This window comes from Mus musculus, chromosome 12 (assembly GCF_000001635.26).
Source record: "Mus musculus strain C57BL/6J chromosome 12, GRCm38.p6 C57BL/6J".
Lineage (NCBI taxonomy): Eukaryota > Metazoa > Chordata > Mammalia > Rodentia > Muridae > Mus > Mus musculus.
In genome coordinates this window covers 76,135,453-76,154,507 of record NC_000078.6, presented here as the reverse complement: position 1 = coordinate 76,154,507, position 19,055 = coordinate 76,135,453, and the positions used below count along the sequence as shown (strand labels likewise).

At 43.3% G+C, this 19,055-nt stretch overlaps 1 protein-coding gene and 1 pseudogene across 3 annotated transcripts in view; both read left to right on the top strand.

Annotated features, from left to right (window-relative positions):
- The window catches only part of Esr2 (estrogen receptor 2 (beta)), a 56,841-nt gene that overhangs the window by 22,752 nt on the left and 15,034 nt on the right, over window positions 1–19,055 (top strand). The window contains exons 5-7 of one of the 3 annotated variants that reach the window (NM_207707.1): window positions 8,965–9,264; window positions 13,035–13,173; window positions 14,257–14,310. In NM_207707.1, the coding sequence (NP_997590.1) occupies window positions 8,965–9,264; window positions 13,035–13,173; window positions 14,257–14,310 (493 nt within the window). The remainder of the gene's footprint in view (window positions 1–8,964; window positions 9,265–13,034; window positions 13,174–14,256; window positions 14,311–19,055) is intronic. The other 2 variants (NM_010157.3, NR_104386.1) reach the window with 2 other exon arrangements.
- Gm7862 (predicted gene 7862) lies at window positions 1,761–2,962 on the top strand (annotated as a pseudogene).

The following is a 19,055-nucleotide window of genomic DNA, read 5'->3' as shown; positions in this document are numbered from 1 at the left end:
ATGAGACCCTGAAACAAAAACAAAACATAAGTGGGGCTGGGGAGACTTTCTAATCTCTTTGGAATTCCAGAAGATGTTGTGGGGGGAGTGTCTCAGAGATGCGTGGATGTTCTGCCCTCCATGGAACGGAAAGAAAGACTCTTCATGCTTCTCACTGCAGTGACAAATGTCTTCAAGGGAACAGTTGAAAGGACAAAACTCCATTTTGGCTGATGCTCTTAGGAGTTTCTGTCCACGGTCAGCTGGCTTGTTAGGTCACTGGGAGGCAGGAGTCTCATGGGGGAGGAGAGAGTGGAGGGAAACTGTTTACTTTATGGTGACCAGGAAGCAAGGAAGGGTGCAAGGGGCCAAGGACAAGCTGTGCATTTCAGACAAACACAAACAAGTCCCCTGACCAGACCTCGCTTCCCGGCCTCCCAGTAATGAAGTCATATCATGAATCCCTTAAGAGATCAATCCATTGAAGAAGCCAGAGTCTTTGCAGCCCAGTTACCTCTTAACAGTGCCTCCCATTGTAGACCAAACCTTCCAATGTGAGCCTTCTGGGGAGCACCTCATAGCCAGAGCATGTAAAAGGGGTCTTAACTATCCCTCTCTTCTTAAAAAGATTTAATTTTGCTTTGTCTAGATGAGTGTTTTGCCTTTATGCATGTCTGTGCACCATGTCCATACAGTGCCCACGTAGGTCAGAAGAAGTCATTAGATCCCCTAGAGCTGGAGTCACCCTGCGGGAGCTGGGAACTGGTACTGGGTCCTCTGCCAGAGCAGCGAGCATCCTTAACCACTGTGCCAGCTCTCCAGGGCCTAGTCCTCCTCCCTTTATGCCTGGCAGGTTTCTGCTTTTCTGTAAATCCTCTGGTCACATTTGTCCTTCTCTACTGTCCTTAAAAAAATTTGAAATGGGGGCTGGAGAGATGGCTCAGCAATTAAGAGCACTGACTGCTCTTCTAGAGGTCCTGAGTTCAATTCCCAGCAACCGCATGGTGACTCACAACCATCTGTAATGAGAACCAATGCCCTCTTCTGGTGTGTCTGAAGACAGCTACAGTGCATTCATATACATAAAATAAATAATCTATCTTTAAAAAATTTAAAACATATATACATACACATTTAAATTAAAAATTACTTATTTCCCCCTCCCCACTTCCCCAAAAACCATGGCCTTTTTGTTGTTGTTTTACACACACACACACACACACACACACACACACACACACACACACACACACTGTTCAGTTCATTCAGTGTTACTTTTATGTATATGGTTTCAGAGCTGACCTCTTGGTTGGCAGCTTTTCCCTGGGAAAGACAATTTTTCCCAGTCTTAGCATGCTTAGTTGCCTGAGGTTCTTTGTCTATGGGAGGGGTCGCAGGAGATGTCCCCTTTCCACATTAGCATGCCTATGGGTGTTGTACTGGCTCAGGCCTTGTTTACCATATTGTTGAGGTCTCCTAGATATGGCATCCCTGTCACTTTTAGGAGCCATTCTCACGGTAAATTTCTTGGTCCTCTGTTTCTACAAGTTTTCTGCCCCACCTTCACCAATGTTCCCTGCCTTGTGTGCAGGGTTTGTGCTGTAGGTGTATCCACTGGGGCTGAGCACCCCACCAGTTTTTGTTCTCTGCTTTCTGATCAGCTGTGAACTTCTGTAATCGTCTGTCTATTGTAAAATGAAGTTTCATTGATGAATGGTGAGGACTAAGGTTATCTGTGGGTATAAGGATAGACATTGGCTCCAATCCGGTTTCATCCGGTTCTCCCACCGCCCCCTCGACAACGGGGTCGCAGAAGTTCGTGTGGTGGTAGCAGCGGTGGCGGCTTGGCAGTGCGGCTCCACGGTGACAGATCCCACCACGCGTCTCCCACCCCCGCCACGATGCCCAAGAGGAAGGTTAGCGCGGATGGAGCGGCCAAGGCGGAGCCCAAGCGCCGCTCCGCGAGGTTGTCGGCCAAGCCTGCCCCTGCCAAGGTGGACGCAAAGCCGAAAAAGGCCGCGGGAATGGATAAAGCATCAGACAAAAAAAGTGCAGATAAAAGGGAAGAGGGGAGCGAAGGGCAAACAGGCTGACGTGGCTGACCAGCAAACCACAGAGCTGCCTGCAGAAAATGGAGAGACGGAAAACCAGAGTCCAGCCTCTGAAGAAGAGAAAGAAGCTAAGTCCGACTAAGCATCCTTCACGTCTGTCAGTGGGCCCGCCTCCCTTCTTGTACAATCCAGAGGAATATTTTTATCAACTATTTTGTAAATGGGAGTTTTTTTAGTAGCTCTAGAAACATTTTTAAAAGGTGAGGGGATCCCACCTCATTCCATTTTTTAAGTGTAAATGGTTTTTTTTTAAGAGGTTAAATCATTTGCTGGTTGTTTATTTTTTGGTACAACCAGAAAATAGCAGGATACTGAATCAGGAGAGGCTGTGACTGTCTCGGGGGTCACCATAACATTCCGTAGATGGGGCTAGTTTTATATCCTTTAATACAAAGCATACTAAATGGCAATCTGGCATCCCAGTAGTGCATTTGTGTCTGGAATATTTTCAGTTCTATCTGGTCTCGTGTTTCTAGTAGAACCATTTTGTAAGAAAGCCAGTCCTTGGCCTTTGCCCTGTCAGAACTGTGATGTCTGTGGCCATGGCAGTCCATCTTCCTATAATAATAATAGTGATAATGTGCTGTGAAAGATGGAAGTCCTGAGTCTGTTCTGTGTGTGGCGTAACATTGTGAATTGGTGGGCTGAGGATTACAGGCATTTGGTTGTTATGAGAGGTCTTAGGGGAACTTGCAGAGTCAATGGAACAAGTTCAAAGAAAAACAATACGTAGCTCTTCATTTGTGTACATGAACACAATGTGACTTCAGAGTTTGGGTACGTGAACACAGTATATGGCTCTTTTTGGGTACGTGTAATAAGAATTGGAATGTCTGTACTCTGCTCCTTGACTGATAAAATCTGTTGTGAAAAAAAAAAAAGGATAGACATTTAGAATGCAGTTAGGACTGTATAGACTACTGCTCTAGGAAAGCGGGGCAGTGGTACAGTCTCCTCTAAGATCTATAACCTCTCTAGCCTCAGGCGGATGGGTGGGTCTTCTTTCCAATCTTGAAGGACCTGGAATTCTGCATTCACCCAAGATCAATCTTACTGCACTTACTTCCTTTTTGATTTATGAATCATATCTCTTACCTTAATTATTTTTGTTATTTCTGATCCTGCCCTTTGGCGGAAGTATTTAGATGTTTTTTAAACAGTGAAAGGACACACACTTTTGCCGGGTGGTGGTGGTGTAGTAGCTTCATATAAAGACACCCTGTGATATAAATGTCCAAGAACATGAGCTGAACAGACATGTATTTGGTTTGTATCCCTGCGCTGGGACAATAGCTCAGCATCATTAGGTGCCACCTCTTGTATCGATGGCTGTGTCAGTGATAGCAGGCAGTAATAAACAGTCATTAGAAGTCAGCTATGGACCAAAATTCTCACTGGGTTGATCACTATTTCCTAGCTTCTCTATCCAAGACAAATCTTAATTTTTAAATTTTGTCTGTATATATGTGTTTATGTGTGCATACATATGTGTGTAGATATGTGTGCATGCATGTAAATGTGGAGGAAGGCCAGAGGTCAGCCTCTGGTACCTTCTTCCTCTCCAGTTTTGGGATAGAGTTCCTCACTGAAACTGGAACTCATCTACTTGTCTTCCCAGTGCTGGGGTTACGCGCATATCGTGATGTTCCAGGCTTTTTTATGTTGGTGCTGGGGATCAAACGGGATCAAATCCAAGTCTTTATCCTTGCACAGCAAGTACTTCACTCTCTGAGCTATCTCCTGGCCTCAACTTTTATCTATCTATCTATCTATCTATCTATCTATCTATCTATCTATCTATCTATCTATATCTACCTAAGACAGGGTCTCATTTAACCCCCAAGGTAATCTCTAATTTGCTATGTAGTCAAGAACAAATTTGAACTTAGCCCCTCACTTTAGCTCCTTGGGTACTTTCTCTATCTCCTCCATTGGGAGCCCTGTGATTCATCCAATAGCTGACTGTGAGCATCCACTTCTGTGTTTGCTAGGCCCCTCTTCTTTCCAATCTTGAAGGACCTGGAATTCTGCATTCACCCAAGATCAATCTTACTGCACTTACTTCCTTTTTGATTTATGAATCATATCTCTTACCTTAATTATTTTTGTTATTTCTCTCTTACCTTAATTATTTTGTTATTACCTCTCAAGTGCTGAGATTACAGACATGTCCCACCAAACCTACTTTCTGTAGTACTGGGAATCACACCCAAGAGTACTTCATACATGCTAGGTAAGTACTCTACCAACTGAGCTACATTGCCAGTCCTGTATGTGCATCTGTTTATTTATTTATTTATTTAGTTAATTTTTTGTGTTTTGTTTTTTTTCGAGACAGGGTTTCTCTGTATAGTCCTGGCTGTCCTGGAACCCACTTTGTAGACCAGGCTGGCCTCGAAATCTGCCTGCCTTTGCCTCCCAAGTGCTGGAATTAAATGAGTGCACCACCACTGCCCGGCTTTGCATCTGTTTTTAAACTCCTTATTCTCATACTGTACAAAAGACAAAAACATAGAGAAGTATTTTCTTTTTCTAAAATGTGTTTATTTTATGAAATGAGTGCACTGTAGCTGTCTTCAGACACATCAGAAGAGGGCATCGGATCTTATTACAGATGGTTGTGAGCTACCAGATGGTTGCTGGGAATTGAACTCAGGACCTCTAGAAGAGCAGTCAGTGCTCTTAACCACTGGGCCATCTCTCCAGCCCCTGAGAAGTATTTTCTTAAGATATATATTTTGTTTCATTTACCCGTGGGGTTATAGTTGATTTTAAGTATCTATAGCACTTTATTAATAAAGTGAAATATAAATGAGCTGGTCAGATGGCTCAGCTGGTAAAAGCACTTACCACTAATCCTAACTACCTGAGTTCAATCTCCAAGACCCACAAGGCAGAAGGTGAAAACTGACTCTGGCAAGTTCTCCTCTGACCTCCACATGTACACAGTGACACATGTACAAGCACAAACATACACATGTGCACGCGCACACCACACACACACACACACACACACACACACACACACACACACACACACACAGTCACACAGATTAATTAATTAATTTTAAAAAGCATAATAAATGTTTTTTAAAAATTAAATACATGTTAAACTTTTAGCTCCTCTGGTTATAAGTTAGGTTCAAATGTCCCTACAGCGACACAGCCTTTTCCTGGGAGAGTAACAGGATCAAACAGGTGAAAGTGAGCCCAGTGTCCTGCATGCTATCCTGAATTAATGCTTCGTTCCTCTTGGTTGATCACATTTCGTGTTTTCCTGCTTCTACTAGCTGAGCCAGTTCCTTTGGTGACATTTCTAGGCACATGCATTTCCGATCGATTTGAGAATTTCAGCGTCTTCCTAAGTAAAAGAATTCTTTTGCAGTTCTAACCCGAATCACCTTTTGATCTTCCATGCTACTGTCTAGGCTCCTGTTTTACCTTCTTTGTTTAAAAACCATTATTGATGATGATGATGATGATGATGTGATTTTATTAATTCAGTGCTGCGTGTGTGTGTGTGTGTGTGTGTGTGTGTATGGTGTGTGCGCAGACATGCTGAGGTTTGAACCCAAGGCCATAGGTATGCCAGGTAAGCACTCTACCTCTGAGCTCCACAGCATCCCTTGTACAGTGATTTTTTTAAAAAGGTTTATATTTTCTGATTTCTTACAATTACTTCTTGAATGTCAACATTTCTGTGGTCATTCTTCTCCATTCCAAAAACACATGAGTGGTGTGGCTTCTTAATCATTGTTTAGTGGGAAATGTCCTGAACTGTTATAGATTTGTCTTATGTGTATGAGTGTTTTGCCTGCACGCGTGTGCATCGTGTGCATGCATGCCTTGTGCCCCTGGAGGTCAGGAGGGGGTGCTGGGTCCCCTGTAACTGGAGTCACAGATGTTGGGAGTGGAACCTGTCCTCTGCCACGGTGCTAAGTGCTCTTGATCACTGAGGCATCTCTCCAGCTCCTACTGTCCTTGTTTATTTTCAGATTTGAATGACGCATCAGCCAGCTGGGAGGATGACTTCAGATTCAAGGAGAACCAGGCGTGGTGATACAGGGGTTAGGATTCACAACCACTCCTGGCCTTCCTCCTCCTTGTCTTAAAACATAATTTTATTATGTTCTGATTCATAAGCCTATAGTAACAAAGCTATTTTGGCCCTAGTCCAGGCATAGAAATACAGATCACTAAGACTGAGTATAAATAAGTGTTTATTATTGACAGACATTTATAATTGGTAGAAAAAAAAAGCTTATGGTATAATTTGTATAGAGAAAACTGTTTATCTATTTGGGGGAATATAACCTGAAATATCAGCTTCATGTAATATAAACGTGTCTGTAATGCAAACATGTTTAAAATTCTCCACATAGATTTTTAACCACACAAGTGTTTATGAAGATAAAGGAGAATACTTTTTAAAAATCTTTCTGTGAAAGATTTAAAAATTGACCATTTATTGGTCAATTACTATGCCGGGGCCTAGCAAACACAGAAGTGGATGCTCACAGTCAGCTATTGGATGGATCACAGGGCCCCCAATGGAGGAGCTAGAGAAAGTACCCAAGGAGCTAAATGGATCTGCAACCCTATAGGTGGAACAACAATATGAACTAACCAGTACCCCCTGAAGCTCGTGTCTCCAGCTGAATATGAATCAGAAGATGGCCTAGTCGGCCATCAGTGGAAAGAGAGGCCCATTGGTCGTGCAAACTTTATATGACTCAGTACAGGGGAACGCCAGGGCCAAGAAGTGGGAGTGGGTGGGTGGGGGAGTGGGTGGGGGAGCATATGGGGGACTTTTGGGATAGCATTGGAAATGTAAATGAAATAAATACCAAAACATAAAAAAATAAAAAATAAATATCCACAAGATTACCGCAAAAAAAATTCGACCATTTATTAAAGCTTTAAAAAATTTTTTATTTAAAAACTTATTTATTTTATCTTATGTTTATTGGTGTTTGTCTGCATATATGTTTGTGTGAGGATGTCAGATGCCCTGGAACTAGAGTTTCTTACGGACAGTCATGAGCTGCCATGTAGGTGCTGGAAATTGAACCTGGGTCTTCTGGAAGAACAGCCAGTGCTCTTAACCACTGAGCCACCTCTCCAGCCCCTTATCAGAGCTTCTTACAGCAGAAGGCACATGAGCAAGTTTAAATACACAAAACAAGCGGCATGTAATCTATTGATCGGCATAAACATTTTACTGAATATATGTTTTGTTTCAACAAATTGACTTCTTTGAATTCATAAAGAAGCAGTTGAATCCACCTACAAGGCATATTTTCATTGTAATACTTAATAAAGAAATTATAATATCACAGCCTTACAGCAACATGGGCTTTTTAGTTTTTGTTTTTTGAGGGATGGTCTCCTGCACTCTTTAGTTGAGGCTGGCCTGGAACTTACTATGTACCTCAGGTTGGCCTAGGATTTGTGGCAATTCTCTATGCTTAGGTTCCAGGACAATGCTGGATTTTTAAAAATAGGTATTATATTAATAGAACAGAATGCCTTACAAGCTTTGAACTTTGTTTATTTGTGTGTGTATGTGTGTGTGTGTGTGTGTGTGTGTGTGTGTGTGTGTGCATGCGTGTGTGCGTGCCCTTGCATGTGTTACAGCACATCCATGGAGCTCAGACAACTTTTGGGAATCAGTTTTTCTTTGTCACTTTGTTGGGGCAGAGTCTCTCTTGTCCCTTTCTCAGCACTGCATTCTCTAGCCTAGCTGGCCTCTGGGCCTCTGGGCCTCTGGGCCTCTCTCTGGGCCTCTCTCTGGGCAGCTCTCTTGTTTCAGTCCTCTATCTTGCTGTAGGAGAGCTGGGATTATATATGTGTGCTACATATATGGCTTCAGCTGCTGCTGTGTCTCCCCCTCCTCCCCCTCCTCCCCCTCCTCCTTCCCCTCCTCCTCCTTTTCATCTTCCTCCTCCTTCTTTTTCTGAGACAGGGTCTCACTATGTAGACCCGGCTGTCCTGGAACTCACTATGTAGATCAGGTTGGCCTCAAACTCACAGTGGTCCACTCACCTCTGCCTCCTGAGTGCTGGGATCAAAGGCCTGAGTCCCTATGCCTGGCATATAAGGCTTCTTTTACTTGTATTCTGAGTGCTGAATTCAGGTCATTGAAGTTTATATAGCTGGTGCTGTTACCCACAGAGCCTTCTCCCCAGCCATAGTTTCAATAAGATAACTTAGAGCAGCTTATGAAATAGTGTATTCGCTATGATCTCTAACTTTGTTTATAAATTATAAAAAGGCATAAAAGAAAAATACTGAAAGGATTTATGACAAAATTAATCTTCTTTTTATTTTCCAGGCTTTTTCAGTTAATTTATTTGAAATATATTTGTGTAAGTATATAAAAAAGAAAAAAATACAGGTATACAAGTGTTTTTAAAATGTTGATAGCATATATCATTTGCTAGCTGGGATATCAATGTTAAAGTCCTGACTTTTTCTCCTTTTCTACTTGAGAAAAATTCCTAACTTCCTATCTTGGAACTTGGGGGTCTGTCAGCATTCTTTAGAAGAGAAACAGATTTCAGGAGCCAGTGATAACCTTGAAACAGAGCAGAAGTTTCCAAACACATCGTGCTGTTAATATACCCAGACAGTAGTTATCTTTGTCCATGGCCTACAGCCTCCAAAATATAAACTGGAATGATATCCGTGATGTTGCCACTGCTGTCAATACTGCTGGGGCTGGGGCTGGGACTTGAACTCAGGGCCTTGTGTATACAAGTCAAGCACTTACCCTACATACCTACACCCTCAGCCCCTCATGGTTTTAGGCTGGTCATTCAATGAGTTGGAATCTTGGCAGAGAACCCACTGGATTGTCATCTGCTCTCTTTAGGATCCAGGAGAGAAAGGTGTGGGTACCGAATAGTACGAAGACAGAGAAGTGCCAGCGAGCAGGTGCATTGCCTGAACAAAGCCAAGAGAACCAGTGGGCACACACCCCGGGTGAAGGAGCTACTGCTGAACTCTCTGAGTCCCGAGCAGCTGGTGCTCACCCTGCTGGAAGCTGAGCCACCCAATGTGCTAGTGAGCCGTCCCAGCATGCCCTTCACCGAGGCCTCCATGATGATGTCCCTCACGAAGCTGGCTGACAAGGAACTGGTGCACATGATTGGCTGGGCCAAGAAAATCCCTGGTAGGATTCTCAACATCCTGACTTCATTCTATTCATTTGTAACAAGGCCTGTCGCTCACGTTTTGGGGGCAGAGAGCTTCCCCTGGACACGTGACAGTTTGTCACTTTGTTTTGTCACTTTTTTTTGTTTGTTTGTTTTGTTTTTTCAATACAGGGTTTCTCTGTATAGCCCTGACTGTCCTGGAACTCACTTAGACCAGGCTGGCCTCAAACTCAGAAATCTGCCTGCCTCTGCCTCCCAAGTGCTGGGATCAAAGGTGTGCGCCACCACTGCCCAGCTTGTCAACTTTTCTCTATAAAGTTTCTTTACATTCAATTTTAATTTTACGTTTGTATGAACACAACTGCAGGTGACCAAGGAAGCCAGAGGTGTCAGAGCCCCTGAAGCTGGTGTTACAGGCAATAGTGAGCTGTCCAGTGTAGGTGCCAGGAACTGAACTCAGCCTAGGTGCTGGGAATAGAATTGGGTCCCCTGCAAGAGCGATGCATGCTCTTAACAGTTGAGCAAAAGTTGTAATTTATAATGGTGGTGTTTTTCTTCCTACCTTGACATATATAACAACATGTCCTGGAAGGTTAGATTCTGTCTAGAATTCCCAGAGTCTCGGGTTTTATGTGAAATAGAGTAATTCAGGAAGCATGGTATATAGAACCTCTTTCTACATCTGACTTTTTTCACTTTGACTCCCAGATCCATCTTCCACACACTGTAACATTGGTTATATCCACATCTCCTATACAAGGCTGTTGCTTACCTCTCATATCCACATGTGATCTGGGACAGAATCTAAGGAGCGACCTACCCAGGCTTTGGAACTGGACTTAGGATCACTTGGGCAAGTCTAGGGTCTTAGGGCACGGTTAAAAGATAGAAATGTGGATTTCATGTTGACCTGTCTCTTGCCTGTTAACTTCTTAGCTTTTGAGGAAGGGTGTGGTCAGATTGGGACAAGGTAGAGCCAGTCTCACAGTGCAAGGGTAAAAGGTGTGTCAGATGCTAAGAAGGAATGTACAAACTCTCACTCCAACAGAGAAAGGATCCATATCCTATCCAAATAGACTAAAGCAGCAGCTGAAGCATCATGAACCAAATGAACCAGCAAGTCCTCGTGCTATCGACATGGGCTCATGCAGAATATGCACTTTTTCATCCTATGAAGTGGTTCTTTCCCCTGATACCACCTAGTCCTCGACTTATGATGGTTTAGCTCACAGTTCTTCACTGTGGCTGTGATGGTTGCAAGAATGCGCTTCTATTCATTCTGGCTTTCTCCTTCTGTATAAGATTCAAGAGATCACTTAAGCTATTTGATGCTTCATTATAAAACAGGCCTTGTACGAAATGGTTTAGTTCTAAGCATGTTTAAGGTAGGCTAGGCTGAGCTATGACGTTGAATAGGTTAACTTTATTAAATGCACTTATTTTAAAATATTATTATGAGTATTTGGAATTCTTCTTCTTATTATTATTATTACATGTGTGTGCACATGCACATGTACATACACATCTGCATCTGTGCACCATATGCAGGTGTGGAGGGGGTCAGAGGACAGCTTTCAGGAACCAGTTCTTTCCTTCTACCATTGGTCCGAGGACTCAAACTCACATCGTCAGGCTTGCATGCAAAGCAGTTTTACTGGCTGAGACAGCGCTGGCCCTACATTTTGTTGTTTTGAGATGAAAGTCTCAGGGAGGGTCACCCACTTATTTTACAGTCATCCAATAAATGAAGTCTCCCGATGGAGGAGGAACTATGGAAGCCATGGCCCCAGGCGCAAGTCTCTTGTGGCCATCGGTTGGCTGGGCCCCGCGTGTCTTCTGAGCTTTCTGGAGCTCTTCTGCTGTCCAGCTTTGTTTTGTCTAGCGTCGCCACCTTTGCCAGGACGATTTCATTTTGTCTGCTGTTTCCCAGAGAAGAAAAACACAGAGGCACTTTCCTCTAGTTTGTATTTCAAGTGTTTTCCAAACACCATTTGCGGGATCTCCCAGGAAGAAAGGAGATGAGACTACTCACTATGAAAAGCTATTCAGCGGTCTCTCTACCCTTCTCGCCCTTTCTGCCCTTCCCCTGTTAGTCTTTCTCCAAGCCTAGTGTTTTGGAAGATTTGCAGGTGTCTTACGTATGACTGTGAGTGAGACTGGGAGTGTACAGGAATCAGGAACCTGAGCCAGGCACAAGCATGTGGCTCCGAGACTTGCCCATCTGTGGTGTGCGTGTGCGTGTGCGTGTGCGTGTGCGTGTGTGTGTGTGTGTGTGAGTGTGTGTCTAGAAGCCAGGGGTTGGCACTGGTGTCTTTCTCAATTGCTTGCCATCTTATATTTTGGTACAGGCTCTCTCACTGAACTTGGAGTTCGATGATTGGCTAGACTGGCTGGCCAGTAAGCCCCAGAGACCTTTCTGTCTCTTTCTCCCTAATGTCCTAATGTTGGCATTATAGGTGCATGCTACACGCTACTGAGGATCAAACTCGGGTCCTCATAGGTTCCTGGCCAGACTTTATTGACTGAGCTGTCTCTCTAGCTTTCGATTTGTCCATCTTTACATTCATGCTCCAGTTACCTCTCCGTTGTGCACACTTACGGTGCCATTATCCAAAGGATTGAACATGTGTGCTTTTACACTGTAGGAACACTGGTAAGGTGTTTATAAGAAATCTTACCAGTAGAAGACTCTCAGAAGGAGGCAAGAACACTTCCATTATTCCTACAGGAAAAACAGATTTGACAAGAGATTAAATTACCAGCTGGAGGGCGGGGGGAGGGCAGATAGGAATGTAGTTTAGTGATAGAACATGTACCTACCATGTTAAGGCCCTGGCTTTGCTTCTTAGCATTTATGCACACACACAAGTGCATGTACATGCACACACACACACACACACACACACACACACACACACACACATGCACATAATTACTAGTTAGGAAGGGACTAAGCTGATGTTCACAACAGAATCCATTTCACTCAAAGGCTATGCCTTTGACTACTGTGTTTATATTTTGCAGTATTATTATTATTGTGTGTTATGGAAGATGTTCCTATGTCCTCAGCTTTATGCGAAAGACATTCACTCCCCTAGACATTCTGTGTTTCCTTCTAGTTCTGTGGCTAATTCATGCCATGAGAGTGTCAACTGCTTTTGGCTGCTATCCTCGCTCGTTAGAATAGAGTCACCTAGAGACAGCACCTCTATCTAGAATAGTCCCAACTCTGTATGGGAATAGTTACACAGTCAGAAAAACTATTTGAGTTGAAGCCTTGGTTATCTGCAGGAGCAGGCACAACTCTCTGCTTACTTTCCATGACCTCCACCTCCATATCTACCTCCATCATCTAACTCCATCATCTAGACTGTAGCTACCCCATCCATTCACCTCTGAGCCATGGATTGGGACAGACAGGCAGCCCCTCTGACAGGTGAGCTTTGCCATCCTCAGTAAGGCACAGAAATGATTAGGACCACACAGCCAAAGCTAACGGGCCTCAGCTCTGCCTTTTGGGTCCTTTCTAGCATCCTTCTGGGGAGTCACAGGATCTTTAGAAATACTAAACGAAAGCTTGTTTTCTGAAGGGGTTGGCGGCTGGAAACTGCAAGTTGCACAGCTGAGGTTCCTTTAACTCGAATTTAAGCACCTCTTTGAACCAGCGATTGATTACCTCCCTAAGTTGTCTGGGTTTCCTTGGCATTTGATAACTTGCCGTTCTGTCTTTACAGAGATGGGTTGCTGAGGGGAGGGAGGTGTGGTTCATGGACTCTTGTCTCCCCAGGCTTTGTGGAGCTCAGCCTGTTGGACCAAGTCCGCCTCTTGGAAAGCTGCTGGATGGAGGTGCTGATGGTGGGGCTGATGTGGCGCTCCATCGACCACCCCGGCAAGCTCATCTTTGCTCCAGACCTCGTTCTGGACAGGTGAGAAAAAATGCTTGGTATTTCATCTCTGATCTGTTTAACTAAACAAAGCAGAGTGGGAACAAAATCCTAGGTGCTGCAATTAAATTCTCACACCCGAAGGGGCAATTAGAGGATGATAACCCTATCCATTGCTTTACTGGGTCAAGAGCCCATGAAGGAGAGGGCATGGGTACCAGGATTCATATCCTATGATCCATCTTAATCAGTTGTGCATCAACCGTCCTGGGCTGTGGCAGGGAACTGCATCCTGTGGGGCATTGGCCACTGAGTGCACAGTCAACATAGATTTTTTTTTTTTTGCATTAAAAATTCTGTACTTACATTATATTCTTAAATTGCTCTGCAGTTAGCCGGGCGGTGGTGGCACACGCCTTTAATCCCAGCACTTGGGAGGCAGAGGAAAGCGGATTTCTGAGTTTGAGGACAGCCTGGTCTACAAAGTGAGTTCCAGGACAGCTAGGGGTACACAGAGAAACCCTGTCTCAAACAAAACAAAACAAAACAAAACAAAACAAAACAAAACAAAACAAAAAGTTGCTCTGCAGTTGAGTGACCAGTTACATCTCTAGACAGTTGATAAAATTCTTTTGGGCCTTCCAATTTTATTTTTTATATCTTTAATGCTAATAGTATCATTTATCTCTAATAGTGGGAGGTTTTTTTGTTTGTTTGTTTTGTTTTGTTTCGTTTCGTTTGTTTGTTTTGTTTTTGGAACATGTGGTAGGAGAGCTTTTTATTAAGACCAAGTGGAAGTTAAAAGACACTGGGACATGACAGTGCTATGTCACAAATGGGTTAACTTAGTTGTCTTTTTAAAGATGCCACAGAGCAGAAACAAAAACTTGGATTAGTTGAAATGTTTACAGAAGATAAACTGGAATAGCCAACAACAGCCAAGCTTTGTTGTAGGAAAGATGGAGGACTTTTGACATACCTTTGAGTGATCCGGAAACTCATGGAGAAAGTCCTAGTGTTTCATGTTCAGCTCATCAGAGTGTGCAGGGAGCAGGAGGAGGCCTGGTGCTGTGAACCTAAAGTGCCCGCCCCAACTCTTGCATCGTAATCCTGTTACCACTTTAGGTCCTCAGAAGACCCTCACTGGCACGTTGCGCAGACGAAGAGTGCTGTCCCAAGGTATCAGCATCCATTCTGCCTGTTGTCATGGATGGCACTGACAAAGAGCACTGTTCTGAGTAATGGAGGTGTTTTGGTGGAGAACAAGTCCCGTGGGAAGAGCTGAAGCATGGGATGTGGCTTGAGCAGGAGCAAGCCCAGGTGGTGGACAAGAGAGAGAGGCTCTGAAAGGCCAGAGCAGTGGGGCAGGTACCAGACCCTTCAGTGACCATTCGAATAGCTAACATATTGGCTGGTGTGTGCCAGAGACCATCCTAAGCGCTCGATGTGCGCCACCTTATTCAATCTTCCCAGAAGCCCTTTGGGAGGAAGCAGCGTTCAGCATCCCAGTTCTTCAGTTAAGGAATGATGAAGTGAAATAATTGACTTACAGTTGCAGGGTGGAAAGTGATGGAGCTAGACGTAGGGTTCTAAAGTCCATGTGGAACACAGTACCCCCGTGGGAAAGAGAACAGGAAGGGAAAAGAGGAGGCAAAAGGCAAATTGGTTTCATAATTTATTCTCATCTTAAAGCACAGCCCCAGGCTCTACTCTGTTTCTACCCACTTCAGAAACACATGCCTACTGTTACCTCAAGATTATCAGTCAAACTGAAAGGCCAAATACCCAGCCAGGCCACACACACACACACACACACACACACACACACACACACACAACACACACAATTCTACTATGTCATCTGTTCTATCCATTGTTGCATATTGGGGTTAAAATTATTTTACTTTTTTGTTTCAATTTCTAGATGGATCCCAAATCTAGTGTCTCAGTAGCTGAGTCACAGTGGAGAACGTGTATGGAAGTAGATTTAACACCCCCCTCCCTCTGTATGGGTTCTCTAAACTCTAGAAAAATGTGTCTGCATTACTGTAAGGAACCGTGAGCCTCATGAATATTATGCCTATCCTTTAGATAGCTAGTAAAAGGCACAAAAACTGGGTGTAGTCATGTATGTCTGTAATTTGTGCGTATAGACTGAAACCAGAGAATCAAGAGTTCAAGGCTGGCATGGACTATATAGACAAACCCAATCTCAACAAGAAATTATTTCAGGAGATTCATATTAGTCTTTATGATTATATATTTGGTTCTATCACATAGGTTTATATATTTCATTAATAGAGAAGAAGAGGTTTTAGGAGTTATGAATGCATTTACATTGAGAAGAAGATGGGTTTTTAGAGCACCTACTGGTGTATATTTTATTTTTAAAATTATATATATATATATATTCATTTGTGTGGGGAGCTATGCACATTCTTCAGCCTGTGTGTGGTGACTAGAGGGCAACCTGAGAGATTTGGTTCTCTCCTACCCTGTGAGGAGTTTGGTGGCAAACACAGGCTTGCCAGGGTTAGTGCAGGCAGCTTTACAGCTGGAGTCATCTCACCAGCACATGCGTGGTTTCTGCCGATAGTTTAAAAATTATTACTATTATTATTATTATTTAAAATTGTGTATATACAGATGTTTTGCCTGCATGTACTTCTGTGTACTATGTCATACCTGGTGCCTATGGAGGCCAGAGAGGGCATCAGATTCCCTAGAACTGGATTTATAAATGGTTGTGAGCTGCTGTGAGAGTGCTGGGAATTGAACCTGGGTCCTCTGGAAGAGATGTTCTTTTTTCTTTTCTTTTTCTTTTTCTTCTTTCTTTCTTTTTTATTTTTATTTTATTTTATTTTATTTATTTATTTTTGTTTTTGTTTTTGTTTTTTTGAGACAGAGTTTCTCTGTGTAGCCCTGGCTGTCTTGGAACTCACTCTGTAGATCAGGCTGGCTTCAAACTCAGAAATCCGCCTGCCTCTGCCTCCCAAGTGCTGGGATTAAGGGCGTGCACCACCACGCCCGGCTTTGGAAGAGATGTTCTTAAAAGCCAGCTCTCCAATGTATTCTTAAATATTACTGTTAGGACCAGAAGTGTAGTTCAGTGGTTAGGTGCTTGCCTAGTGTGCACGAGGCTTTGGGATTTCATCCCCAGCATGACAAAACAAAACAAAATTAAGTTAAAAACCCAATACTGTCCTTAACACATTAGCTTTGTGAAGTCTAGAATTTCAAGTCTAAGATTCGGTGCATCTCACATAAGTCAATCTATTTTTAAGCTGGGTGTGGTGAAACATGCCTGTAATTTCATCCTCTAGAAAGCAAAGGTTAGGGGTTCAAGGTAAGGTAAGCTACATAGAGAGCTTGAGGCCAGCCTCAACTACCTGAGATAATATCTCCAATATATATACTATATATGTATACATATATATGTATACTATACACACACATATATACATATATATACATAACATTTTAACGTAATAGCTAAATTAATATGAAGAAATTGCTTATTCAAAGTTGGGGAAAGAGGTCCTGTTATAAATGTCAGAAAATTTTCCTGCAAAGTGAATAAGTAACTTCACAGAACTTGGAAAGCAACTCTCTTACGGACCGGACCGCTGTGAGAGGTTCCTCACGTGCTATTTCACTGGAAAACAAGCACCAAGCACTTGTTTTAGGGTTTTTTTGTCATTGTTTTGTTTTTACTTTTGATGCTGTGTACAAAACTGAGAGCCTCAGGCTTACTTGGCAGATACAGAGTTAAGCCTCTACCTGAGCCATTTGTTCTTACTGAGATGTCTACAGAAAACAAAACAAACAAACAAACAAACAAACAAACACCCTTGGACGTACTGAGAAGGAGAGGAAACGTGGTGATTTAGGCTTGTTTGTAATGAGGTAGGTTGTTGTTGTTGTTGTTGTTGTTGTTGTTTTGTTTTGTTTTGTTTTGTTTTTTGGCATCCACTAGAAACAGATTAATGTGAAGCTCTGTTTTAGGACCTGAGCTTTTATTTGCTCCCAAGTGCATATGTGGCTGGCAAGATGGCTCAGTGGGTAGAGGGGCTTTTCATCAAGACTGATGACTTTAGTGTGACCCCTAAGACCCTCCTGGTGACAGGAGAGACCTGACTCTACATGCCCACACTCACACACGGGCACATGCAAACACACACACAAACATACATGAACACACACACACAAACATACTCTCTCTCTCTCTCACACACACTGCAATTTAAATAAAAAATGTACGCTGAGACTTTTTGTGCCAGCATCAACAGGAGACTGTGCAGAGCAGTTGCTGGGCAGAGGAGGAGTTAGAGCTAGCTAGGACCCCGCTGTGAACAGGGCTCTTGGGACTCCAGCGATTTTGAATCTCCTTCAGGCTACATTCGCATTCAGTATTGATATGCTAAATGTTCTCGAAGATCATAGGCTTTTACTCCTAAATTTCAATTTACCATTTTAGCCAAGTATTTACCATCAGCTAAGTATGTGCTAAGCCACAAATGAGCCCCTTACCCCTTGTTCAGTGGCCACACCTACTGGCGTGGAACCAGCAGCCAGAGATGCAGGGAGAAAATAGGCAAGCCCAAAGCCAAGACAAACCCCTCAATGTTTTGTTGTCGTATCAAACAGGATTTTTTCTTTTTTAAATGAAAAACTAGTCAAGTAAGAAGTTTTTCCACATGCAATTCCTAATTTAATCCTTATTTGGCACTAATTCAAAGCACACTTCTTTAACGTTCCAATCACATGTCTCTGTCTTTAACTCCAATCTCTTAACCCTGTCCTAACTTCTTATTCAGAGCTCCGTTTCAGTCCCCAGTGAATGGCATGGATCCCTCAGTCCTCACTTCATTCTACATAACTCATCTCAAAGCAGGAGGTCCTTAAGAGCCACGCAGGAGGAGTACTCTCTGGCCCTCATTTATTGTCTAAACATCTATTTGCTTGCTATAGCCTGTGATGTGTCATTGGAAGTGTTTGAATCCTGCATAAAGTGAACTGGTTGCCTGTGCTCACCTGCTGGAAAGGAGACAGCCAGGCCTGATTCTTTAGGATTAATTGATTGCTTAGACTGAAGCTTTTTAATGCAAGGTGCACCCCAATACCTGAACACCTCAGTTTGGGAATATTAATTCTCTTACAATGAAATGTTTTTAGTAAGGAAATATGGGGTGTTAATCCTGATATTTAGGGGCTTTTCTTTGGCATGAGTGGCAGCTTCTGGAAAGTAGGATTGGTTTCAGTTGAGCTGATTTATCCTTTTGGGAAGTGTGTGTGTGTGTGTGTGTGTGTGTGTGTGTGTGTATCACAAGTACGTAGTTCCACTTGAGTCTGACTTTTCCAGAAGAGTAAACAGTCCAATTATTTAACCATCAGTGCACATTTGGGCATGGTAGGCCACATCTGTGCTAGTCCTGGGAAGGCAAAGAGAAATTAGAAGCTAGCCTGGGATATATAGTTAGACTCTGTCTGTAAAAAGGGAAATAAGCAGAATGAAGTGAGGACATCAGTTGGAGAGTTAGTGTCTACTTGTTTCCTCTTTGGTGATGTTTTAAGAGCAGGTTCTCTGGGTACCAAACATCTGGGAGCTGAACACCTACATTGTCAAGTAAGGATCCTTCAGCAGGCAGAGAAGTGTGATGACTTGGCTCTAGGCATCGTGCCATCCAGTACACAGGCATTTCCTCTCCACCTGCTGAGTTTAGGGCTCTGCCATCTTTCCAGGAGCTGAGTGCTGAGGAGAAGGGCTAGGGGAGGTATGAAGATGGGGTGTATGGGGTAGCAGGGTTTGTACAGAGTTTGGCACCCTGCCCAGGGCTCTGCTTTTCTGAGATGTGTGGTTGATTTAACCTGTGAGTGATTGCTGGGGTCACTTAACTTCACACTTGCAGGAAGATGCCACTATT